We start from the raw sequence: 27,143 nt of genomic DNA on the forward strand, positions 1-27,143 counted from the left end.
GGCTGATTGAGAAAGGACTTCAGCCAGCTGCTAAAAGGTAGCACTTGCTACATCTTAACCACTTTGGAATTACTCCCTCATCCTTCCACCCACCTCCTCTTTAGTGACAGTGTCCGATGACCGCTCCCTTCCCTGTCCCGGTGTCCCTCAGTTTCATTCAGGACTTCCCTTTTTTCACCTGCTTGGGCTGGTGTCACTTGGATATGTTTCTGATTCGGCCTGTCCCAAACCCCATCCGATTATTTGATCTTCCTGGTCAAGTGTGGAACTTGACACCACTGTGGCATTCATTGAGAGACTGTGTTAGCTGTTAGAATACAAAAGAAGGAATATAAAAAAGAAGGAATTTGGTTGATGAGGAGTAAAGCAAGATCAATAATGACTTTAAGGTTTCACATCTAATGCCTTCATGCAACAAGAAATCCAGAAGCAAAAGCAGGGCTTCATGGAAGAGTGTGAGTTTATTTTTGCGTTAAGTGTACTTTGAAGAGACCGTAAGCTACCTGAGAATGTGCAAAAGCCAGTTGAGGAGCTGCATTGGAACTCAGAGCAGTTTTAGTTAAAACTATACAATGAGATCACAATTCATGAATAGACTTCATTCTCCTGTGGCCCAAATTCTTTCCTCCGTGAGAAGATTCCACTTCTGATTTTACCCAGTCATGTAGTGAGGCCAGTGACAGCATCAGTGAGTCAGCCCAGATTAGAAAAACAATTCAAGCACAATAGACAGCCAACTAGTGAGTCACTGACTACATAGTGTCTTTTGTAATAAGAGCTTAGAGCGAGCTTGTTTATATTTAACTGGAATAATCGGCTAAGGCCCAAGAATTAATTGTTTAAGAATCAAGGAAGTACAATAGAATTTCAGGATTCTGATATTTATTTTGAGTTGTTCCTATTTTTTTCCCCAAGAGGGACTATTTGGATTTAGTTTAAATGTTGAAATACATGAACATATTATAAGTTATACTTACTGTTTTTATCATTGGCACTAAAAAATAATTTAAAACAGTGTCAGTAATACTATTCCATTTTAATTAATTGAACTATCCTAATTTTAAAATTATCCTACTTTATTCTTACTGTCCTTTCTTTATTAGAGAAACTCCTTACTATCCTAAGGTTATAGAATCATAATATTTTAGACTTAACAATGTAAGTTTTCCTTGGAAACTTACTGTACTAGCTTATAATTTCTTCTCATTTTAAGGTCTGGCATTGTGCAAATTAGAGTCCTTACAGATTTCAATTAAAGTTTAGAATTTAAATTTTTATTTATATTACTACTATGTAAACAGGTATAATGAGATTTAGTATTTTGTTATTTGTTTTATAATAACTCTGGAAGCATATATTTAATAGCTTTTGTTTTTTATTTTTAAAGAACCGACAAGAAAACCTTGGGAAAGAACAAATACAATGAATGGCAGCAAGTCACCTGTTATCTCCAGGTATCAATTTTTTTCTCTAAGTTTTATATTTTATTTGTATAAAAAAAGAAATTAATGCATTCTTAGTGTAGAAAAAAATTGAATGGTAAGAAATTATACAGAGGAGCCCATAAAACTCTCGTGATCCTCCTAGTATTGGACAACCACCAAGCCTCATTATATATTACTCATCTACATTACTAGTGATTGATAAATTCTACCCACATTTATTAACCAGATGATCTGAGATTTTAAGATAGCTTTGTCTTTCCCAATTTGTATTTTGAAAAATTCAAAACTACAGAAAAATTAAAAGGATAGTACAGTGAGTATGCGTATACCCATTTCCTAGGTTTAACAGTTGTCAACATTTTGCCCCACTTGTCTTAACTATCTACCTATCCACACTTTTTTCCCCTCTGATTAGTTTGAAAGCAATTCACAAATAAGAACTGTTTCACCCTAAATACTTCAGTGTTTTTTGGAAGAACCAGGACATCTGCTATGTAACCACAATACCATTATTACTCTCAAGAAATTTAACATTAAACAATAATATTATCTACCATAGTATATAGTCACATTTCCCCATTAGTCCCAGTGACATAGATTTTATATATATATGTATATATTTATTTATGTATATATATAATTTTTGGAGCCTTTTTTAAACCTGAATATCAGCTGGAGAGAAAAGAGAGCAAAATAAAACATACATCTTTGAATTTGTAAAGTAGAAACATGTATTTCCTATCTCATTTGAAACTTGTAAGTGTAATCAAGTTAGAAAAGATAGTATCCAGAAACAAGGCTAGTTAATACTTGTTTCTACAAGTACATGTGGGCATATTTAGGCAAATTTGTTCTTCCTTTAGCTAGGCATACTTTATTTTCATGACTAAATTTATATCACAGCTCCTGAACATAGATGAAACCTTTTCTTGGTTTATGAGACAGTTTAAAGGACTTGTATTTTTCCCAGAAAAAAAAAAAGTATGTATTTAGAAACTAAAAGGTATTTTGTCTTTTCTTTCTGAGCTATTTGCCTTATTTTTGTCTCGTAAAAAGCAACTTGACTCTAATTATAGAAACCTAATAAAGATAAGTACAGGGATAGACTTTATATTATCACAGACCTGTTCTGTGTTAGTCTAAGTCTGAATTTGGATTTGGCTTTCTATGTGGTTCTTTCTGCTAGTAGGAAAGAAGATTTGGTAGTGACACGATTGTTTAAGCTCCACAAAGAAACTAGGCCTTTTGGAATGTATAAAAGCTTTTAGTTTCTAAGTGATTGAAAGATGATCATATTTTACTTTAGAAGAAAGGGGGAATTGCTTTTGGTGGACATGTGTTTTCAGTAGAGTAGAAAAATTGCACATTTATGTTTCTCAGACTCCTAACTGAGATGGCCTTCTAACACATCTCTACTAGTTACGGATTTTCTTCAGTAGCACATTATGAAGTGCTGATTTATTAAGCCCATAACAAGGAGCTGGCTAGGCGTGGTGGCTCATGCCTGTAATCCCAGCACTTTGGGAGGCTGAGGTGGGTAGATCACTTGAGGTCACGAATTTGAGACCAGTTTGGCTAACATGATGAGACCCCATCTCTACTAAAAGTACAAAAATTAGCTGGGCATGGTGGCGCACACCTGCGATGCCAGCTGCTTGGGAGGCTGAGACACAAGAATCACTTGAACCTGGGAGACGGAGGTTGCAGTGAGCTGATATCGCGCTATTGCACTCCAGTCTGCAGACCTGTCATGTGTCATTTGTCCTTTCTCTTCATCATGCTTCATTGATCTGCATTTCACAGTGAACTAAAAGCTAAGCCTACGTTGATGGCAGAAGTCATGTCTTAGAAGGGACACGGACGAGGTTCTCCAAATGGAATACATTCTTTGATGTATTTGGTCCATTTAGTAAAGGAAAAGTTGTTCTTTGAAAGATTTTTTTATTTTTCCTAATTCCAGAGTAGGGAAAAAAAGATTTTTTTTTCAGACTTGGAAATTTAATAAGTGCTCTAAAGGTCACCATTTTGAAAATAATTTTATATAGATGAGTTGAATCTTGATTCTTAATATCCAGTAGTGCACCATAATCATGTTCCAATTCTGTTAGGTGGTTTTCCTTCCCTTTCCCAAAATAGAAATTCTGGAACTCCTGATTATTTCCTGACCACTCATATATCTTTTGATAGATTTGATCCAACTACTGATATATAGGTTTTAAAATTACACCAAAAGCTGTTTTAAACCATAAAGGATTTTAAAAATATGTTTAAAGGAGTAAGAACTATATTGCTTTTCTTCCTAAGTTATCTCTCCTGTTCCTTCGGAAAGCAAGTGTATTAGCTGCTTTAAGTATGTCTTATCCTTGCATTGTAGTGAAGGTGCCCATTTCTCTTTGGAATAGCTTTGTCAAAATTACGTTAGTGGTAAGATGGATTAATGTCCCATAATATGCATGAGATATTGCATATTGCTGTATTTGTTAAGTGAAGATGTCAGAGTAAAAGCAAGACTGTTTGGTTAAAGGTTAAAAATGCTTTAAACTATGACTGGATTATAACATTTGGGAAGTTGGTGCATTCATCTGTGGTTATTAAGACCTTACAGATCTTGTATTCAAGATGGGAAAACTAGTCCTTTACATGTCTCCTGAGAAGAGTTAATTTTGTATACTTTTATATACTTACTGTGCCTACAACCTATATAAAAAGTAGCCATTGTGTAATGATTTTTAAAATTTTCTGTAACTGGTATCTTCACATAACTAAAAGTAATCTTAAAATATCTTTTTTATTGGGGAAAAATTGGTTATTTTAAGGTTAATAGACTCAATTCTTGTTTTGTTTGCTATTAACAACCTATAAAACAGTAACATAATGAGAATTATTTTTTAAAGTTCTATTGTGTATCCCTTTCAATGGTTTTCCCCTTCATAGACGGGATTCTCCAAGGAAAAATCAGATTGTTTTTGACAACAGGTCCTATGATTCATTACACAGGTATCATCCTGCTGTGACGTTGTGATTTGAGACTTTTAAATAACATGTTCAGGATAGGGCTGAGCTTTTTCTACCTGGATTGGTAATCACCACAAGGGAGATTTTTTTTTCTTTATTTTGAATACCTTTTAAAAATTCTGCCATCACTTCACAGTTGGATTCAAGGATAAATACAAATGGTAAACATATTAGAAATACTAGACTGGGAATCTAAGGCCACATGTATTATCTAGGCCATTTGTAGCTTAAGCGTTTTCTTTTAAAGGCTGTTCGCCTTATGATTATAAGACAAGGTTTCAAAAAAGTTGAATAGAAGATCCTTTTCCATCTGTTACTGGAACATGGACTAATATTAAAGCCATGGTTGTGGATAATTGATTATTTGAGGAAAATCTCTGTTTCCTAGATACTTTGTAGTAAATTATCTTGGACAGTTTAACATCTAACACCCTGAGTAGATTGTTTTCTAGGATGAGCCCTATTATACCATTTTTTAATTAAGAAGACCTAAGAACTAGTTTTTTCTTAATTAAAAAAATTGACAGCTAAAAATAATCCTGCAGTGCTTTTCAGTTACTTACACAATTAATTTGACAGAATAGGGACTTAAATATAGTAGTACAGTCATTTTATAGGCAGATGTTTAAAGGCAACGCTCTCATCATAAAAAAATAAAAACTGACCCAGCACCTGGTGGTTCACACCTATAGTTTCAGCACCTTGGGAGGCCAAAGCTGGAGGATCATTTGGGGCCCGGAGTTCAAGACCAGCCTGGGAAACATAGCGAGACCCCATCTTTACAAAAAATAAAAAAAATTAGCTGGGCCTGGTGGCTTGTGCCTATAGTCTCAGCTACTCAGGAGGCTAAGACAGGAGGATATCTTGTGCATGGGAGTTAGAGGCTGCAGTGAGCCATGATCACACCACTGCACCCTAGCCTGGGTGACAGAGTGAGACCCTCTTTTAGGGGAAAGAAAAAAAAAAGTGAAATAAAAACCTGAGAAACCCTCATTTTGTGATCAATTATGATGAAAACCCATAGGTTAGAAATAACTGAAATATATTTATGTTATTTTACACATCTATTTTTTTAAAAAATATACATCAAGTTCACTGGGAATATGAATTAAGTGGTGTTCATAGTGGATGTCTATTGCAGTGAGTTGGGAGTTCTGTAAGCAGACTCTGGCCAAATTCTTACTTGCTAAAATTATTTTTATGCTATTAATGATCAAAATACTTGACAAGTTAATTTTGTCAGCCAGTTAAATCTTCACAAAATGTTTATATTCCAGTAGTGAAATAGTTTTTTCTGTTTTTTTTTTTTTTTTGAGGTGGTTTGTTTTGGCCAAAAGATTTCTTTAGAAAATTTGCTAGTACATAGAAAAATAGCATTTAACAATGAGATTTTAAAGGCTGGGTGCCATGGCTCATGCCTATAATCCCAGCACTTTGGGAGGCCGAAGCAGGAGGATCACTTGAGTCCAGGAGTTTGAGACTAGCCTAGGCAATGTGGTTAAACCCTGTCTCTACAAAACATACAAAAATTAGCTGGGCATGGTTGCATGTGCCTGTGGGAGGCTGAGGTGGGAAGAAGACTTGAGGCCAGGAGGTCAAGGCTGCGGTGAGCTGAGATCATGCACACTGCAGCCGGGGTGACAGAATGAGACCCTGTGTCCAAAAATATATGTATTTTTTAAATGTAGTAAATCTGCTCAGTTATCTTGCTGCTTTCACACATAGTACCCCCTGGGATAATGTTATTGATAAACTTTTTTAGTAAAAGTTAAGAAAAAAAGTGGTGATTACATCTTTCCTTCAGTATGAAAAGTTCCCCCCTTTAGTTAATTATCATGGTGGTGGTGGTGGTGATGGATTGCATGTTAGCATGAATTAAATTTTTAAAAATTTGCATGTTTCCACAATTGTTTATTACATAACAATAATTTTTTGCATTGCTTAGTACATATGGATATATTCATAACATACTTGCCCAATTAAATAGCAGGCTGTAGTTCATGTGAATTTCAGAGGTATTCATTATATAACTTGAGAAAATAACTAGCTAAATGGGCCACTTAAATGGGAAATGTAAAAGAAAAGCAGAGTATGAATTATAGTTTAATTCTAGAGAACAGGAATAGGTAGCATGAGTGAGTATATGAAATAACATCCTAAACTTTAAAAATATTTGCCAGACGTGACTCTGCATTTTATGGATCTAAGTAAATCTTAAGTGACCTTGGAATTTAGTAGTCTTCCCTAGCAAAGTAAGAAGGTGTAGCCTCACAAGAGGAAAGGAAATATTTCATATAAATATTATTCCCTACAGTGCCTAGCTCAGTGCTTATTGAATGAAATTTTCTGGAAGTTATTATTTCCCCCTATTCATAAGCAGATACCTAATAAAGTAAAATTGGACGACTTGCTTCCTAACAGTCTTTTAAGCAGTAATACGTTTTGATAGTAAAGCAGATTAACAGGCTGGGCGTGGTGGCTCACACCTACACCCAGCAATTTGGGAGGCTGAAGTGGGCAAATCATGAAGTCAGGAGTTTGAGACCAGCCTGGCTAACATGGTGAAACCCCATCTCTACTCAGAATACAAAAAAATTAGCCAGGCGTTGTGGTGCACCTGTAATCCCAGCTACTCCAGAGGCTGAGGCAGGAGAATCACTTGAACCGGGGAGGCGGAGGTTGCAGTGAGCCAAGATCGCACCACTGCACTCCAGCCTGGGAGACACAGCAAGACTGCATCTCATAAACAGCAGCAACAACAACAAAAAGCAGATTAACTCAGTGTTTAATCTTCAGGAACCATGCCTATGGGTTTAAAGTATTTTATGTCTTATAAGAATTATAAATTATAACTTTGAAAAGTTTATTATGCCTTTTGGGTCTTGCTTCAGATGGCTAACATTGGTACTCTGCAAAATTGGGAATATATGATTTGCCTGATGGTTTTAAATTGCATTTATTTGTGGCTCATAAAGGAGGGCACTTGCTAGACTAAACCAGAACCCAGAGGAGTGCCCATTTAAAACTCTAGGTTTTCCACTGAGGACTCTTTTATTGCCGGACTTGGAGAGGGCGCCATGACTGGTTTATTTGGTGTTGAAACTTGTTTAAAATATACCTAATCATTGACGTATTAAGAATTATAATAGAAACTAAACTTTTGAAAGTGCAATAATAATTGACAATCTGCTTCTGTCTGGCATTTCCTTTTTATTTAATAAAATAAATTTATGGAAGTAGTTAGCCTGAAACACACCATTCAAATGACGTCTCCATAAAAATTTCACAAGGAAATAGTCACATAGTCTAATCTAATAAACATTTTTAAAACATTTTTTATTTTGATGCTTGAAATGGAATAATATGTATAAAGCAAATCATGCTCACTAAAAATGTTTTCTTCCTGCAATCCAAGGCATCAGCTTTGTAAGCTGATTTATGTTAGTGTAAAACATTCAAGTCTTTATGTTTCTCCTTTCACTGGTTTGCCCAGGTATTTAAGTAGATAATGTAAAAGTTCAAAAGAAAGACAAAACAAGATTGTGTTATTTGAGCCTCAGATGTTTCAGCTGGCCTCTTCATCACTGTCTTGGTCAACGTGCCACGTTACCTGGTTACCTCATGCCCAAAGAATACCGTCTTCTACTCTTTTCTGAAGAAGTCTCACCATCTTGTCACCTTTTTCTAGTTCCTTTATAAATAAGAAATACTGAGAAAAGTGAAAAAATTTTGTTTTATGTTCTAATCAGCCCTACAATTTTGATAATTTTTTAAGAAAATGGCTTTTTTAAAGAAATGTATTTAAATCTGGTGGCGGGTTGGTAAATTTGCAATTATTTATGAACTCATTAAGTATTAAGAATGTTGTTTACCTGTCCTGGAAATCTCATTTATACAGACCAAAATCCACACCCTTATCACAGCCCAGTGCCAATGGAGTCCAGACGGAAGGACTTGACTATGACAGGCTGAAGCAGGTGGGTGCTCAGTGGCAGCTTTCCTTTATTTGTACTTGTTTCTTTTTAAAAAATATCCCATATGCATATCTTTGACATGGATCCTGAATATACTTAGAAAGACGATAGAGCTATTGTTATACAAATTAAACAGTGGCATTAGTAGTACTGTATTTTTTCAAATCTACACTTCCGGTTCATTGAGTTTGCACGAAGGTCCAGAGGTAGTGGAGGGTGGGGCTGTGGTTCAGTGATAACAGCATAAGGTGTAAATGTAAGTGCATGGTACGCAGTTGTAAAGAAAACAATGGGCTTTTACTTTTCAGTGACTGTATTGGCAAAACTGAACCCAACAAATCTGATTTTGGCAAGAGTGCAAGGAAATAGGCACTCTTCTATACTTCTGCTTTCTAAAAAGCAGTTTGGAAAAACAGAATCAAAAGCCTGAAAAATAAATGTCTTACCTTGAACTCCGTGATATGAATTCCAGGAATTTATTTAAAGAAAATATTGTGGAAGTATACAAATGTATAGTGGGTGGAGTAGAGGCTCTGTAGGCTTCAAGGGATCATAATTTAGTATGCTTAATAGTAAATTGTGAACAGTTGCCTGTGTTAGGTAACAGAACAAATGTGTACAGTTATCTCAATTTTATAAAAAAGAAAAAGATACTGTCCACATTTGGATTCATATGCCTTATAGTTAATACCTATGTACTCAGGAAAAAGTAGTAAGTGATAAGATTGTGATTTAAAATACCTTATTCACAGAAGAGGTGAAATACATTTTTTAGATAAACTGAATTTTCATACTGCAAAGCTATTGGAAAAGTTAAATTGAGTTATATAATTTTAAAGGGGAGCACGTGGTCATTGAAAATCAAGCCCTTGTTTTGCTGTGTATTGAATATGGCTTTCTTGAAAAATATTTTAAAATAGAGCACTTCCACACACTTCAAAACATGGTCAGTTCTTGGTCATCTGAAGAATTGGAGGATAACAGAGGAATAGATTTGATTTGGGGGATGAGATGTAAAGAGTAATTTGGATCAGGGCATCTGTGAGTCTATTTAATAACTTCTGTGTCTCAGTCTTTTCCATTGTTAAAATGAAGACAAACTAATTGATAGTTTTATTTTAAACATGAGAAGCTTTTCAAAAGGTAAATTTTAACAGAGCAATTTAATTTTTCCTGGGGTATTCAGTGTTAAAGTCACACAATTCAAAACTAATTCTTCCAAAGGACAGCTGTTACTTTTCACCCATTAAAATTGTGTCACTTTGTCATGGGACCTCTGATCTTGAATCTGCAGGGGGTTTTTTTATTTCTTTGTTTTTTGTTTTTGAGACAGAGTCTCACTCTGCTGCCCAGGCTGGAGTGCAGTAGTGCAATCTCGGGTCGCTGCAGCCTCCACCTCCCGGGTTCAAGCGATTCTCCTGCCTCAGCCTCCTCTGAGTAGCTGGGATTCCAGGTGTGCACTACCACGCCCGGCTAACTTTTGTAGTTTTTGTAGAGACAGGGTTTCACCATGTTGGCCAGGCTGGTCTCAAATTCCCAGCCTCAAGTGATCCGCCTGCCTTGGCCTCCCAAAGTGCTGGGATTACAGGTGTGAGCCACCACACCTGGCCAAATCTGCAGTTCTTGAAGGAGGGCCCAGAGCACCACAGTTAAATAGAAGTATAATGTGGGCTACGTGTATATTTTAAAATTTTTCTAGTAGCTGCATTATTTATTTATTTATTTATTTTTTGAGACAGAGTCTCACTTTGTCGCCGAGGCTGGAGTGCAGTGGTGTGAGCCACCGTGCCTGGCTGTAGCTGCATTTTAAAAATACAAAACAAAAGGACATTAATTTTAAAACTTAATTATTTAAAGTATGTTTTAATATGTAGTCAATTTTTATAAATTACTAACGAGTTATTTTACATTATTTTCATCACACTAAATCTTTGGAATCTGGTGTGTGTTTCGCACTTCACAGCACATCTCATTTCAGATTAGCCTAATTTCAGGGGCTCAGCAGCTGCATATGACTGGTGCCTGCCGTATTGGACAGCATGGGTCAACCAGGGCCTCATCCACCTTCCTGCCTACCCATTAGGGCAATCCCTGAGGTCCCTTCAGGGAAATCCTAGACTCCTTGAAATATGGTTTGGCAGCTATGGTGATTCCTGAGAAATCTCCATACATACTTCAGACAAAAGGACAGATTTGCCAAGAGCCAGTTGTTCAGTTTACTGTAATATCTTCCTCCTCTAAACTTCCTTTGCATCACCTCTCAGACTGTTCCCAGAGGACTAGATTAAAAGCACAGCTGTTATCATTTCTAGAAACTATCTGACTCATACGTTTCACTGGATGACAGAGTAATTATCTTAATTTTAGGAAGCATTCTATTTCATATATTGCTAGGCTAGAATAAGCCAGGATTGGGAAGGGCAGAATATTAAAACAAAATTCACCAAGGCTAGTCTTCCAAGAAATAGAATTGTGGCTCTGGAAACAAAAAAAACTACACATCATATTTCATGACATTCTTAAAATTTTATATGAGTAAGAATCTCTTTAGTGGTAATTTTGTTCTGTATTTCTGGTATTTTTCTCTAATATTTTAGGACATTTTAGATGAAATGAGAAAAGAATTAACAAAGCTAAAAGAAGAGCTCATTGATGGTAAGTGTCTGGACAAATTTACTATTCCTATAAAACAATGTTTAAGATTGACCATTTTTAAGAAAATGCAAATAAGGAAATACCCAGCTGATTAGTTGAGGGCAATGACTTCCATAGTCCTGTCCTTTTAGGATTAGGGTTTTGGGGAGGAGGTTTCTCCTTCATATAATGGAAATTATTTTTATAAATAGGGATTAAACAATATCCCTAAGTTTCAGGTGTTGTCTTTTCTTAGATGGAAAACCACATGAACAGATCTTTCTCTAGGTTACCTCTACTCACCTATCCCAGTGTCCCCCCAGTGTTTTTGAGCCCACATAATCAGTGTTTTCATTTTGTATACAAAAGGAGAAAATAAATATATAGAAATTAGTATCATCTTTCTAATATTAAAGATGTGTGCAATGAAAGATGCAAAGTTAATCTTTTTATTACTGTGAGTTTGAGCACAATCCTTAAAGTTTCTTAGGAATGAATCACTCATTTATCTTACTTTATCATTATATTTATTTTCAATACTTGTTCTTTTCCATCCAGCAATCAGGCAGGAACTGAGCAAGTCAAATACTGCATAGAGGAACAGACTAAGGAGAGATAGGACTTTAATCTGGAGGAAAAATATCCTGCAAACAACAACTGTTCACAACAGCAAACCCCTACATTTTATGAGCTGTAAGAAGAAAATGGAGACAAACAGAAGGAGGGAAAAACCAACCTACTCTGAAAGCCTTCAGACATTATGACTCTGGTGATAAGCTCTTTCCCTCTCCGTTTGCTGCTTTTTTTCTGGCCTTTACAACAGAATGGAAGAGAATCTTTTAAGAGTTCCTGTAACAGTTATGCAGAAAATACTAAAACCCATCAGGCAAGATCACCACGCATTGAAATATTTTCATATCAAGATAAAGTCGCACATTTTCCACAATACATTGCTAAAATAAAGAGGAGAAAGGCTTAGGAAGTTTTTTTGCAGAGAGTGCTGGTAAAGAATTGAGCAAGTTTGCTATTGTATTGTAATGTTTCTCTCAGGTTTGTTCTTCCTATCATGTTTGATATTCCATGAATAATTGAGATCAGCCCTATGTAAGTTAAGATCATAATATGTGGAACAAATGGAATTGTAAGTGCTTTCAAAGGGTAATATTTATAAGAAAGTGTCCGAAAAATGTTTCTTCAGCTTGAGGAATTTTAGAATGATAGGAAGTTTCTCGAGTTAGCCTTCATGCAATTTTGTAGATTAAAACATAAAATTTGTCCAGAACTTAAAGATTTAGATGCCTTCCTAAATTGTTACAATGCTTTACCAAATCTATGACTTCTACATAACACAAACCAGTGGTCAAATGTAAACACTATATTGTAGATTTACTGTAGGTTTTCAACCTTTTTTAGATTTATGCATGTGGACATTTTTATAATGTAATTACAATCACCACAAGGTTAGCTTTTTTAATTGCAGACAGTAATGCATGTCACACTAATATGTAGTGGCCTTTTCAAGGCCTAGTCCCAGGGAAAACATTTTGTAGAGTATAGGGGAGTGGGAGGAAGGGGAGGAATAATTTTTTATTTAAAGTTGATTTCTGCACTATCTTTTTCTCAGTTACCTGCATGAATAAATAATGAGGAATATTTTGTGACTTTAATTGGTAAATATGTTACAAAACCAAGTACTTAATCTTTTACATCATGTCTTCAGCTATTTGTATTTTAACCAGTAATTTCAATGGTCTGAAACATGATTCTGAGCTTCACATAATATCTTAACTGTGGAACTCAAAAGTTTGATCACTGAATTTGGCAGTTATTATTACCTAGGTACCCCCGCTGTTACACAGGTGTTTAGATACGTGTTCCTGAATGAAGCTGCTTTTGAATTTTGTTATGTTGAAATGCAAGAAATAACAATGATGGCAGCAATTAAGGTCACAGAAATCATTAGGTAAAGGAAAACCAATGAGGAGTTCTGCAGTTTTCTTTTAATAAGTAAAGTGAGACTTGGGTGGTGGGAAGAAGGAAGGTGGGAAGAAGGCATTAGACACTCTGCCTGCCACTCTGCGTGTGTGTGCTCTCGCGCACGTGCTGTCTATATATATGGAAGCCACTCCCTTTTCTTTCCTTTGAAACTGGTAAGGTTAAAATAGGGGAGAAATCCTACGTGTTGGAATGATAGCTTTTTGGAAAATTTAAGAAACTCTCCAGGCTCTCCATCTTGATTTATGCTTGAGTTGTTATGTGCCATATTTGCTTTGAACTCTGATTATCAGAAGTTTTACTAAAACTTTGAAATAATTCACTTTCATCTGCTTTCTAGATTTTGTACATCTCAGTCCATAAAGCAAAGCTTGTTGATAGTGTAGTTTTCTAAACGCTGCAAATTTGCAGCCTTTACCACTACAAAGAAGTTTGGATGAGGGATTTTTTTTTTCTTTGTCAAAATAGTTCCTGTTTCTGTAGACATTTCATTTTTAGATTAAACTGTGATGGATGAGCTATCATAATTCAAGTATACATTTCTTTTTTCTATCAGATATTCATTGTCATGCAGTAGTAGTAAAAACATCAAAGATGCAGCAAGCTTATTAAGTATTATTTTCTAAAAGAAATAGGCATTTTCATCTTTATTATTGTACTTTTGGTTATGCAAACACTTTGATAAATATAAACAGTTATGTCCCCTATAAATCTGGTCAGCAACCTCTTTTGATTTTGTTGGGTAAGTTAAATAGTCTGTAGTAGGTAGAGTACTGGGTACAAGTGGTCCAAACTAAGATAAGAGACTAAAATAAAATGCTAAATCTTAAAAGAAACTGGGTTTATGCACTAAACGTTTTGTGCCTTGGTCTAATATTAACATGATGTATGTGTAAACTGACAAAAAAAAAAAAAAAAACCAGTGTTGAATCATGCTATATTTTCCATCATCCCAGATTGCTAAATGTGTTCTTTCCAAGAAGTCTGAATGAATTATTATATACATTTGCTATCATACATGACAGTTGTGTCATTATTAGAGATTTCAGTAATTAAAACGGGAAACAGAAGCCTAAGTTATTTACCTTATCAAAACTACGTTCCTTGGAACCACATTATTATGATGGTTTTTGTGCTCTTGTACATTGGATGTCTTAAGCTGAGTACAGTTTAGGGGATCCTTTCTAATGACAGGAAGGCACTGCTTTCCTCAACACTGTGATCTGACCTGTGACAAGTCTGTACTATCCACTATGTAAATGGCTCACAAGTCAATTGCAAACAAACTGAATGTACAAATCTTAGTGCTGGTGCTGAAATCTCTTCAGAATAGTCATCATGATTTAAAAGTTTGTTTAAAAATTTGCAAGCATCAAGTGTCAATCAAAACTGAAGATGAAACACTAATGAATGTTGAATTCTCATGCTTTTAGGTGTACTTCCTTTTTAGAATTTTCAGTTTTCTGCTATTTTTACCGTAACTATTTCGTTTAAATTTGTTTCATTTAAGTTTCCTACACGCTAACTTCGTTTGTGCGATTGAAATAAAATTGCAGTATATATATGTTGCTTGTTTGTGACACTTAGCTAATCTTCTGAAATAATTTGTTTTAAAGTAAGTTATATTGGATGTGAAAAACACCTTTTAAAGTCCAAGACTTTACTACTTAAAAGTTTACATGTCACGTCACTATTCTTTACAGATTTCATAGAAGTCGTGAATACTAAGTAATGTATACAAAAGAAATATGTGATGATGTGTCTAGTTTTTGTTTGAAATAACTGTTGGGTATTCCCTCTTCTTTTCTCTCTGCCCACCTTGACACAGTAACTTCCTCTTATAGTCAAGATGATGATTAAGTGTTTAATTTTTATTCCATTTTGTTCTGCAACACGTTCAGATACTTAAAACTCATTCATGCAGTTAGAATTATCCTTTATGTAGTTTGCATGGTAAAGGACATTGTGTGGTAAAGGGCATTATTGAGTAATGAATTTTAAGTATAGCAAAATGTGTATAGTGTTTATACATGATGCTGATTTCTTAAAACCTACATATAAGCAGTAGTACTTTTTCTCTATTATAAAGTATTAATTTTGAGTTCCATTTTATAATTCTGATGTCTTCATTAGAAATACAAAAATACAATCCTTGTATTTTTTTCTTTGACCAGACCCAAATTTTCCCCCTTTCCCCCCCTCCATTCTCCTCTCCACTTCTCGTGGACCGCGTGTTCCCAATATTCATTAACATTTGCAGCCATTACAGAGTTACAGTTGTAAAATTTTCAGCTGTTTTTTTTTTTTTGCTCTAGCCTGTCTCATGTTCTTGCTTCTCTTCATATGTAAGTCAGTATTTTTGTCTACAAATTAAAAGTCACTTGTCATTCAAAAATGAGTTAAGTAACATGATAATCTTTTAAATTTACCTAGCTACAACTTTTATGTCTCTTGTAAATTTATATATACTTTCAGTGCCATTGTGAAGAATTGGCCTTTTAATTCTAAATAGTGTTACCCTATGAAGCACAGTGTGCAAAGGTATGCTACAAGGTCTCTTTAATTCCTGTGTGGCCATTATAATTTTATAACACCATTACCCTTTAAATTCTACCGATTATAAGCAGCGTAAAAGTAACTATATAAAGCAAACATCGCAAAGGAACTCTGCAGGAGCTCTTAATTCCTTTATGTAGCTATCATAAAATTCACTTTCCTGAAGACATTTACTCTCATTCACTTCCAAACTCCAAACCTTTTTCTGGTAGCACCACTTTTGTTTTTAATAGAAAGATGAGTTCATATCTGTACATCTCTCCAAAGCTCTAAGGAATGAGAAAAGGATCCTAGTATATTGAAATTACTGATGTTTAATACCTCTGCCTTTTCACTGAAAGCCATTTAATATTTTTAAAGTCAAAACTTGACATACAGGTATTTATAAGGAATCTCCATGACTCTGAAGGAATGAAATTGATGTAGGTAGCTTTGGCTATGTAAAGACATAGTAGAGGACAATTACTTAAAGAAGAGTTTTCTTTTGAGGATTTGTAGATTTGACTAAGCAGCTGAAGTCAGTAACCCCTCAAGAAAGGCCGTTTATAGAAGCCAAGAACTGTTGGAGGTCTGTGATGCAGGTTTTTCTGTTCCCAACATCAAAAGCTGTGGATTATTTGGTGTGTTCCCCTTTATGTTATCTCTCGATAATTTTTGAGACATCAAGATTTTTTAAAATATCTACACTGGAAAGCTGAAACCTTCAAATTAAAACCTAAAATTGATTAGAAAGAAAAGTAAAATATTAATGCAGTAAATTTAGGATGGTTACAGATACTCACCATCAACATAAATAAATGGAGTTCTAGGATAAATTATTTGTGGAATACTAATGGTCAAGTCACATAAGAGTAAAATCTTTTGGTGAGGAGACACATTTGACAACTGCTAAAGAATTAACTGTAAATTTGTCTTTCTAAATAGTTTATAAAGTAACAGAAACATTGTAAAAGGATAAATAAATGACTGTCATAATGACTTAGGATGTTGTAAGAATGTCTGCCACATTTATTGGTTATTTCTGTTGAAATCTGAAGGAATCGATACATCTGAAAATTGAGAAAGGGAAATAGGACTGTCTCCGTTAGAGATACTCTGTGATGCACACAACCTTCTAAACGAAGTGTTAGTATCATTTAAAGCACACAGTAGGCCTTGAGTATTTGCAGATTAACATGCAGAAAAAATCAAAGATGAAGCCCCAATTAAGTGTTTGAACCAAAGAATCACAGTCACTGAGCTGCACCTCCGTTCTGTGAAGCATGTTAAATACTCACAAAGAGCAGAGAGCAGGGCCCGTAGACGCTTCTGGTGTAGGACACAGGAATTCTAGGCAGAGGGAGAAAATTAGGGGCCCCAGTTGGTGGCTGAGAGTAAAAAGAATATACCATTTGAGTAGTGCTGTTCTTTTTCCTCAGTTTTTAAAGACATATAATTCCTAGTAGTTAGGACATCTAAATAGCTCAGTAAACTGGTCAGAGGCGGGAGGATTGCTTGAGGCCAGAAGTTTTGAGATCAGCCTGGGTAACAGGGAGACTCATTTCTACAAAAAAATTTTAAAATTTAGGCCAGGCATGGTGGTGCACACCTGTAATCCCAGCTACTCAGGAGACTGAAGCGGGAGGATCACCTGAGCCCAGGGAGGATGAGGCTGCAGTGAGCCGTTATCATGCCACTGTACTCCAGCCTGGGTGACAGAGCGAGAACCTGTCTCTAAAAAAAAAAAAAAAAAAAAAAATTCTAAGAGAATATAGCTTTTCATAGAAATTATTAGAAAAGCTTACATATTTCATTAGAGAGCCCAGTTTGTTAGACTACATTTATTCCGTAAAAGTTCTATATACAAATGACAACCCATAGTTTATCACGTAAATCTGATGTAACTGTTCCCCTTCAATTCCAAGAAAGATTTCTTCAGCAGTAGATGACAATTCTAAAAGCATAAAGAAATAACTAATAAAGGAGATGGATGATGTTATAGGTTGGTTTGGTTGGGTTTTAGTAAATAGTTATTCTTCTAAGAAGGCTTAGAAAATCAAAAATTGAATAGTTGGTACTTTGAATTCAATAGGAAAAAGCACTCAGAAGAAAAAGTCTACATTGACTAGTGTTTAGATTGAGAGTTAATTTTCCCATCAAGTCCAAAAGTTTCCATCCAAGTCTATAGAAACCGAGAGAAAAGGTTCTTGGCTTACACTTAAAATATACATTGTTGTAACCATACAAGAGAGATACATTACAGAACGCTTTAAAAAATTTGGTCTCTTAAGTGCCTAACAGTCCATGGTTTAGTCACATCTGTGAAACCTCTTTTCTTTTTTTCTTTTTCTTTTATTTATTTATTTTTTTAAAGATTAAAGGCATTTTAAAAATAAATGTTTCATGGCCGGGCATGGTGGCTCACGCCTGTAATCCCAGCACTTTGGGAGGCTGAGGTGGGCAGATCACCTGAGGTCAGGAGTTTGAGACCAGCCTGGCCAACATGATGAAACCCCATCTCTACTAAAAATACAAAAAAATTGGCCGGGCATAGTGGTGGGCACCTGTAATCCCAGCTCTTCGGGAGGCTGAGACAGAAGAGTCGCTTGAATCCAGGAGGTGGAGGTTGCAGTGAGCTAAGACCGCGCCACTGTACTCCAGCCTGGGCGACAGAGCGAGATTCCATCTCTAAATAAATAAATGTTTTTCAACATGTTTTATGTGAGAAATACCAGCTTTTCATTATTACTGCCAGTTGATCTCAGGTGTCACTTGGTTGGTTCTGCTGACCGAGGCACTGGGCATTTTAAATACGGAGTTTCCCTCCACCCATTGATCAAGTCTGAGGTTTGTCCATCCTTGGTGGTGGGCTATAGCTTAACCATGGATTCACAAACCCCATTTGATTGTCGTAAGTCATGAGGCCACCCCAGTGCCAGTGGTTGGGCATCACAGTGAGTCTGAAGTGATGAATTTGAGTTAGCTGTAGGCTAGTTCCGCAACTCAGCAACAGCCCATGGATGGTTGGTAAAAGACGTTGACTTTGCCACTTAAATTTCCAGGAGAATAGCTTATAGTTTATCTGAGGAAAGTAATTGGGAAGGCTTAGATATTGAGAAGAAAGCCCTGTTAAAATCTAGGTAGCATTTCCTTTCTTCTTCTTTATTACTAGAGGGATGGGAGGTTCAGGCCTGAGTCAGGACTTTACAATTTGGTGTCCTTCCCAGAGGTACTTTGGGCTTGATCATTTTAAGTTTCGATTGCAAAAAAAATTTTTTGACGGAGTCTTGCTCTGTCACTCAGGTTGGAGTGCAGTGGTGCGATCTCGGCTCACTGCAACTTCCGCCCCCTGGGTTCAAAGGGATTTTCCTGCCTCAGCCTCCCAAGTAGCTGGGACTACAGGTGCGTGCCACCATGCCCGACTAACTTTTGTATTTTTAGTAGAGATGGGGTTTCACCATGTTGCCCAGGCTGGTCTTGAACTCCTGAGCTCAGGTGATCTGCCTGCCTCGGCCTTCAATTGCAGAAGTTTTTGAAGGGAGAATATTTGTTCCTCACATAAAATGTCCTTGTTTCTGAAAGAAAACATGGTAAAAAGATTGTTATCGACTCCATGTCTTTGCCACCTTGTTGGACTTGATTTCCCTTTCTCTGTGTTCCTCCCGCCCTCAGTCTCTCAGTCTGTCCTTTTTGTGTGTGGAGTTGTGGGCAGGTCATTGGACTGGGACTGACTTCACCAGTTTTCAGGCTGTGGGGCTAGTCAGTCATTCTCTCTGAGCCTTCTACCTCTAAAGTTTAGTTCTTTTTTAAAATTCTTTTTGTTTTGTTTTTATTTTTTCCTTGCCACTATACAAGCAAGGATAGATAAAGCTTTTTATTATTATTGTTATTATTATTTCGAGACAGTCTCACTCTGTCATCCAGGCTGGAGTGCAGTGGTGTGATTTCAGCTTACTGCAACCTCTGCCTCCCGGGTTCAAGCGATTCTCCTACCTCAGCCTCCTTAGTAGCTGGGACTACAGGCATGCGCCACCACACCCGGCTAATTTTTGTATTTTTAGTACAGACAGGGTTTCACCGTGTTGGCCAGGCTGGTCTCGAACTCCTGACCTCAGGTGATCCACCCACCTTGGCCTCCCAAAGTGTTGGGATTACAGGCATAAGCGACCGTGCCCATCCCCGATAAAGTTTAGTTCTGAATTTCCTCTTTCACTGTATTCTCGGCAGCTACTGGTTGGTTTATTCTTTTTTTTAATCTTTTTTGGTTTATTCTTTTGATCTTTGAAGAGAAGAAGAAAAAAGATCTGAGTTTGGCTCTCCCATCTTAAGTGCAGCTTTTAGTTGTTTTATAGTCATAGACGCTATTGCACTGGACAGCATGCATCCTGGATGTAAACAATGCGGAAAAATCAATGGAGTGACCATCTTGAGGTCAGTGATGTTGCATAAAGCACCAGTGGTGTGCTGTTCTGTGTCAGTTTCCTCTGCGCCACGTGCTTTCACAGTTTGAATTACCGGCATCTCTGTGGTGGCTTCAGTACATTCTCCATTGTGCTTCAACCTGGAAGCACATTCTGCCATTCAGAAAGACTGATTCCAATCATGTAATGGGACCACACGAGATCCATGCTCCAATTATATGAATAGCAGAAGGTCCATTTGACTCTTGTAGTTCAAGAGCTGTTTCTAAGTAAACAGACTTTCCAGAGCTCGATGAAGTGAAGAAGCCCTTCTTTCAATTCCTGGGCAGAATTCAGTGGTTTTCATATCATCTGAACCTGCTGTGCTGCTGTTTATTCTATCACTGTCAGACTTAAAAGGAAAAAAGGAATTATCTTACCCTCCTGCCCTTCTTATTTTATATCTTCCATCTTATCCATCTATATCCATGTAGTCATTCCTTCCGAGTTCCCTGGTTTTAATCCAAAAGACTCTGTTTAATAGCAATGTCTTGGCAGACCGGGTGCCGCTTCCGTGCCATTTGAGGGCTCTGAGTCTTTGCTTCGTCTTAGGAAGATAAAGATAATTTGGCAGAAAGTCAGAGATGGAAATAGCAGTTTGGGATGATAAAAGATGGGTCCTGTTTTGCTGACATTCTTTTACTTTGGTTCTTGGTGCGTGTCCTTTGGGATTCATTTCTTGCTAGCATGAATAGGACATGCTTTTCGTTAGGTGCTTTTCTTTTTTGGAGAACATGAAGTGTTTCTAACAAAACTGAATGAGCTAGAATTCTATTTTGAGACATCTGTAGTTGATGCAAAGTATTTCTGTAATCCTCAATGACAGTACTTACATATTTGCATAGAATTTTTTTTTAATTTTTGAGGAAACCTCTTTGGAGTCTGTATTTATAGGAGCATCCTGAAAGTCCCTATTATGTAGCTGGTGGGAGCGAGAAAGGGACAGCCACACTCGTGCTGTGAGCAGAGCACAACTTCAGGCAGAGTGAATGCCTTCTGAGTTCTCATTGGAAGCTTTCTGTTACTCAGCCTCTGGCAGATTTCAGAACCTTCTACTTAAGCCAGGTGTGGTGGTGCGTGCTCCTAGGCACAGCGACTCGGGGGGCTGAGGCAGAAGGATCACTTGAGCCCAAAGTTGGAGGCCAGCCTGGGCAACATAGCGAGGCCTGTCTCCTTAAAAAATAAATAAATAAATAAATAAAAACCTTGTCCTCGACTATTGTGCTGTCTGCTGCCCCTTTGTAGGGATGGGGTTGGGGTCAGAATAAGCATGTGCATGAATGGCGGAAAGCTTTGGTGGTGTTTGTTTGTTTGTTTTTTGAGAGGTGGGGGAGTCAGCAGTGAACCTTTCTGGTTAAAGAACAACGTACATAATTTCTATTATGAGATTTAGAAGGTTAAATACATTTTTTTTCAGGCCTACCAAGTTGATAGACCAAAAGTATATAGTAGAGCAGCACAGTAGAAAAAATTTAAAAGTGAATTTCTTATGGTCCAAAAGGATGGATAGTCACAGTCCATAACCTTTCATAATATATGCTGGAATTGGAATCTCTTGTCATCTTGCTTTGCTCTGAATTTTAGAACTAGAAGTGTGCATGTATGTCAAAAGATTATGCAGAGCTATTTTCTTTGCTAACAATGTAAACATTTGCACCCCACGAATGGGACTTTATAATCTGGAAGTGAGCCTAAGGTTGCGTATACTGAAGTCATGTTTTAAAAGTTAAGGTTGACTTAAACATATACAAGGCTGTATTTTAATTGTAATTAGAAATCATTTACTATGCATACAGAACCTCATGTATCTTATCGTGGAATTTGTGAATTAATGGGCCTTGCCGAATTCAAGGGTAAGGGAAACTGGTAACAACTTGTTTTAAATCAACATACTATAAGCTCCTGCTTGCTTGACTCAAGTTGTTTGAAAATCTGAATTAAACAGGATCTCATTGTCAGGAAACATCTTCTAAGCTTGACATCTACGTTTAAGAAGGGAACGTGGAAGAGAGGGTGAGACATGAAACTAAAACAGCTGGCAGGGTAGGATCAGACCGCACCTGATTTTTGGACCAAAGTTTCATATAGGAATAAATAAAAAGGAGGACCACTTGTGAGCCAACCTAGGAAGGACTTGCCAGAAAGTAGCAGCTCCTGCTGCAAAATACAGTGCCTTCAAAATGATTCTCTGTGTGAATTGCATGCAATTTCATGTAACCAGAAAGTGTAACCTGTATGTGCATGACGTGTCTAGAATGTGTAAAGTTAGGATTCAGCAGGAAGGGGCCTAGCCCTGTCACTGTGGTGGATCAGTGGACCTGCTGAAGTCACTGGACTTATGTGACTTAGGTTTGCAGCATCAGACCCCTGTGTTTGCATTAAGTGGCCATATCGTTGAAATCGGATCCATCTCTCCCTCAGCTTTCTTTCCTACTTTGCAGCTTTGCTGGTTTTAACTGCTTCATTCTTCTGCTTCTTGGTATCCTTTTTTCTTTTGAAATAAAAACATGAAATACTTAACTCAAAGGAGATTTGTATTTATTTTACCAGTTGCTCTTAATTTACCAAAGGTATACGACATGAAAAGAGTTGCATTCTGTTGTCTTGGTTGTGATTCTGACCTTAAAATATGCTCAGTTCTAAAAGCTTGAGGAGCGGTCTATACTGGTCCTTCTGCATTTCAGCCTGTCACCAAGGGGAGTGTTTTGCGATCCGCCATCCTGTCCCTGAATGCTGCTGCTCCTCTATGACGGAAAGCTTGGTGACCTCTTCATTGGAGGCGTCCAAGGCCAGTGAACAGCCTGTTGGTAAATGAACGAGCTGCATGCACGTGCTATTTTCCTCCAGGACCAAATGCCCTGTGCATTTTAGTATTAAGCGTACTTACTGCAGGAACCAGTACTGGTACCACTGCAAAACTACACAATGGTGCAAGTGCTTTGGGGCTTTGAAGAGCTGAAGACAGACGTAAGACTTAGTGTTCTCAGGCCGGGCACGGTGGCTCATGTCTGTAATCCCAGCATTTTGGGAGGGGTGGGCGGATTGTTTTGAGTCCAGGAGTTCAAGACCAGCCTGGGTGACATGATGAAATCCCGTCTCTACAACAACAACAAAAAAGGACTTGGTGTTCTCACTTTGTGACCATCCTGCCCCTCACTGGAGGTCCCTAGAGGCAGGTGCCTTTCAGCTAAGAATATCTGGGAGTCTGTGGTTTGTGAGGAGCTTGCTGGCACATTAGTGTAAAGGGTGTGATCCTTTTAATGGCCACACTTTTCTGTATGATGTCTTTGTTTTCATTCTCTGATGTCAGGGAGGTGAAAAGAAGGCTCAGGTGAAAAGAAGGTTCATCAACTGAACCAGAGTAACTTGTCACCTCCTTTTTGGCCAGCCTCATTTCTAAATAGACTGAGTGTCTGTTACCTCTCCTCTCCTTTTCAACTGAGAAGCCCTTGGCGTACAGCGGAAAGGGGCTGTAGGGGAATGCATTTTGCCACTGCAGTCATGAGCTGACCCAGCCTTCTGTATTCTTGGATGTTTTCATTCTAGGCTGAATCCCATTGTGTTATGGCAAAGAGGCCAGACCCTAAGAGACTATATGCTGAAAAGATTTGTGAAGCCCCTCAGTTCCCAGTAACTTTTGGAGCTTATTGTCATGAGATTGCTACCCTAGCCCTGGGCAGTGTGGGCAAGGACACCGTGGCACCTGGGCACTGAGTCCGGGAGTTGTATTTTAGCCTTCTGTCCTCTCAGCTGTAAAGTGAGGTGTTTAGGTCTTCAAAGGTCATTCCAGCTCCAGCTTCTATGGTTTCAATATGCTGGGGGTATCTGGCTGAGGCTCCCCACCCAGGTGGCCCAGCTGACAGTGACAGTATCATAGAGTGCGAGATAGCCTCTGTCACCACACTGACAGCTGCAGACACTAGTATGGAGGGGTTATGTGGGTGAAGTTCAAGGCTTCTCTCTGTGAACAAGCTAGAAAGAACCACTCATTTGTCATTTCTCCTTGGCCACAGGCTCTCATGGCAAAGGCCTCTGGCTGAGGAGTAACACAGCGTTGAACCAATTTTAATATTGCAAAGCCACTCCTGTGGGTAAAGGCATTGGAGATGTATGCTTCAAAGCATTTTTAAAAGTCACCTGGGATATGACAGTGATGTCTATCCTTGGATGATTATAGCTCTAAGTCATCACTCCCGACCCCCAAGACAAAAACGAGTCTGAGAAGCCAGGAAGCTGGTTTGCAAAAAATGTGTCGCGTTGAGTTGGGCCTTTCCTGGCACAGCTCCTGCCGCTGGGTGAAGTGTTGGAACCCTACAGACAGGTCCTGTCGCAGCCAGCTGGGAAGCCGAGGTGAGCAGGCCTCCTGGGACAGATGGGGCCCCACTGATGAGGCCACTCAAACCCCACAAAAGGGCTGGCTGCTGTCAGGAGCCTCCACAGCTGGGATTGCCCACCACATTTTGGCTTTTTTAAAAAAACTTTTTTTTTTTTTTAATTTTAGAGATGGGGTCTGGACATGTTGCCCGGGCTGGTCTCACTCCTGGGCTCAATCCTCCCACCTCAGCCTCCCAAAATGCAGGGATTACAGGTATAAGCCACCATGCTCAGCCTTAAAAAAACTTTATTGAAGTAAAACATATGGACAGAAAAGTGTACGTATGCATACAGCTCACTATCTTGACAAACTACACCCATTTGCACAGCACCCAAAGCGAGAAAAGACGTCAAGACCCAGTAGCCCCCTTGTGTTTCCTTCCAGCCACTCCCTCCCAGCATCACCCCTCTCCTGACTTCTGACCCCCGAGGTTGCTGTGTTTCTGCTTGATGTGAAGGAATCCTGCTATTTTGGGCTTGGTTCCTTTCTCCCAATATTGCATGTGAGATCATCCGTAGTGTGTGTAGTGGTGGATTGTCTGTCCTCGTGATATCGTAGTTCCCAGCTTAGGGCTATTATGGGTAGTCCTGCTATGAATATTCTAGCATGTGTCTTTGGTGAACATATGGATGTGTTTCTTCTGGGTGTGTGACTAGGAATAGCGTTGGTGGGTCACAGCGTATGCCTGCATTCAGCTTCAGTAGATCCTGACCCACTTCTAAACGTGCCTAGCAGTGCTGGAGCCATTTATGGGCATGTCAGCTGGCGGGGCTGCGAGCCTCCCTCCATCGCCTCCCTCCATCGTAGCTCCCTTCTGTGAATGGCCCCACGGGCAGCACAGGGAACAATCCAACGAAAGAACCGAACCTGCCTTGGACAGCTAACTAACTGCGGTCTCATTCTGTTTCCCTGAAACATGGAATTAAGTTTCAAATACAACTTTCCTTCCCTCTTAACAACAATATTATTCATGTCTACATTTATTGTAAGCATTTACCTAGAAGATAAGGCCTATTTCCTCCAATAAGGTGAGTTTATACTCAATGAAATTAATTTTTTTTAGTTCATTTAGCATTGCTTCTTAACAAGTTGCCAATTGATGGATCAGACATTTCTTCCTGACCTGCAGATTATAAAATGGTCTCACTCTCAGGGCACAAGAAGCAAGAGCACATACCCAAAGGCCAAGGAAGTGGCTGCCTTCTTTGTTTTTCCCTAAATGATGTCCTCTAGAGAAATTCCCGCAGCCCCATTATGAGATGGGAATTTGCTTGATTAAAGGAGATGATTCCACTTTCTGTCTAGTAATCTGGGGCATGAAGTGGATGGTTAGATACAAATCTCCAGTGTTAAGTACCAATAATTTTTGTCAGTATGAAAAAAGTGGCTGGGTGCAGTGGCTCATGCCTGTAATCCCAGCACTTTGGGAGGCCAAGGTGGACGGATCACCTGAGGTCAGGAGTTTGAGACTAGCCTGGCCAACATAGCGAAACCCCATGGACGGATCACCTGAAGTCAGGAGTTTGAGACTATCCTGGCCAACATGGTGAAACCCCATCTCTGCTAAAAATAATACAAAAATTATCAGGGTGTTGTGGTCGGTGCTTGTAATCCCAGCTACTCAGGAGGCTGAGGCAGGAGAATCGCTTGAGCCCGGGAGGCGGAGGTTGCAATGAGCTGAGATCATGCCACTGCACTCCAGCCTGGGCAACAGAACGAGATTCTATCTCAAAAAAAAAAAGTGCTTTTCTTTTTAAAACTGTAATTAGAGATGTAGTCTTGCTATGTTGTCCAGGCTGGTCTCAAGCAATCCTCCTGTTCTGGCTTCCCAAAGTGTTGGGATTACAGGCATGAGCCACTGCCAAAGATTATTTTTTATTATTATTACTTAACTGGGAGCTGTTCAAGTCCCAAAGCCCTCTAGCTCTCCTAAGTTTTCAAAAAAAGGGAAAAGACTTTTCCCACATAATATCAATCCCATGTGTCAGATTATCTTGTAAATGTTGAGACGTGTTGGTCAGCAAGGGTTCAGAAGCTGTGAGTGTGCACAGCAGGTGGAAATGGAAGGGGAATTTGTTTTTGCCTTGCAGATCTCCTGTCCTGACTCAACACTTAATGGCACAGTGTCTCCGGTGCTTTCTTGAAACCTGGTGATGTGAACAAAGAATAAAAATAGCTGCTTGAAATGCCTCCAAATGAGCAAATGCAGGCATTGTTGGAATTCCAAATTTCAGAGCTGCTTTCCGGAATCCTCGTGGATTAACGTAGCAGGAGTGGGTACTGAACAGCAAGGATGGGGCTGGAACTGTAAACTCAAAAAGCATGATTATAAAAGGGGCATGTCAAAGGGCCAAGGATCGCAGAACGATCAGAGTTCATAATTTGGGGTAACCATAGAAATCATTAGCTCCAGCCCTGCCAGACAGCGACGGCTCAAAGAGGCAGCTGGTCAGAGTTGGTGCCTCATTCCCCCGCCGGTCCCCCTGCCCTGCCAAATCTCACTTAGAGAAAGCTCTAAGTGTGGGGAGGATGGAGGGTAATTGGAATTCAGACAGGAGCCAGTTCCAAGTAATTTGTAAATTATGTGAATGAGCTTGAAAAGATTTTACCCAAGATGGTAGATCAGCTTAACGTTCTCTTCCCATAATAACCCCCATCACAAATACACAAGGGCCTCAACACCCAGATACGAATGGAATGACACTTCTTT

At 38.3% G+C, this 27,143-nt stretch overlaps 1 protein-coding gene across 13 annotated transcripts in view; it reads left to right on the forward strand.

Annotated features, from left to right (window-relative positions):
- The window catches only part of ENAH (ENAH actin regulator), a 160,089-nt gene extending 137,511 nt beyond the window's left edge, over positions 1-22,578 (forward strand). For 7 of the 13 annotated variants that reach the window (XM_057301251.2, XM_055107531.2, XM_055107551.2 and 4 more), the window contains 5 exons: positions 1,388-1,454; positions 4,380-4,442; positions 8,359-8,437; positions 11,032-11,089; positions 11,627-22,578. In XM_057301251.2, coding sequence (XP_057157234.1) covers positions 1,388-1,454; positions 4,380-4,442; positions 8,359-8,437; positions 11,032-11,089; positions 11,627-11,664 — 305 coding nt within the window. In that variant the 3' untranslated portion in view covers positions 11,665-22,578. The remainder of the gene's footprint in view (positions 1-1,387; positions 1,455-4,379; positions 4,443-8,358; positions 8,438-11,031; positions 11,090-11,626) is intronic. The other 6 variants (XM_055107544.2, XM_055107559.2, XM_055107584.2 and 3 more) reach the window with 1 other exon arrangement.
- The last annotated feature ends 4,565 nt before the right edge of the window (positions 22,579-27,143 follow it).

The sequence above is a fragment of the Pan paniscus genome, chromosome 1, assembly GCF_029289425.2.
Source record: "Pan paniscus chromosome 1, NHGRI_mPanPan1-v2.0_pri, whole genome shotgun sequence".
Classification (NCBI taxonomy): Eukaryota; Metazoa; Chordata; class Mammalia; order Primates; family Hominidae; genus Pan; species Pan paniscus.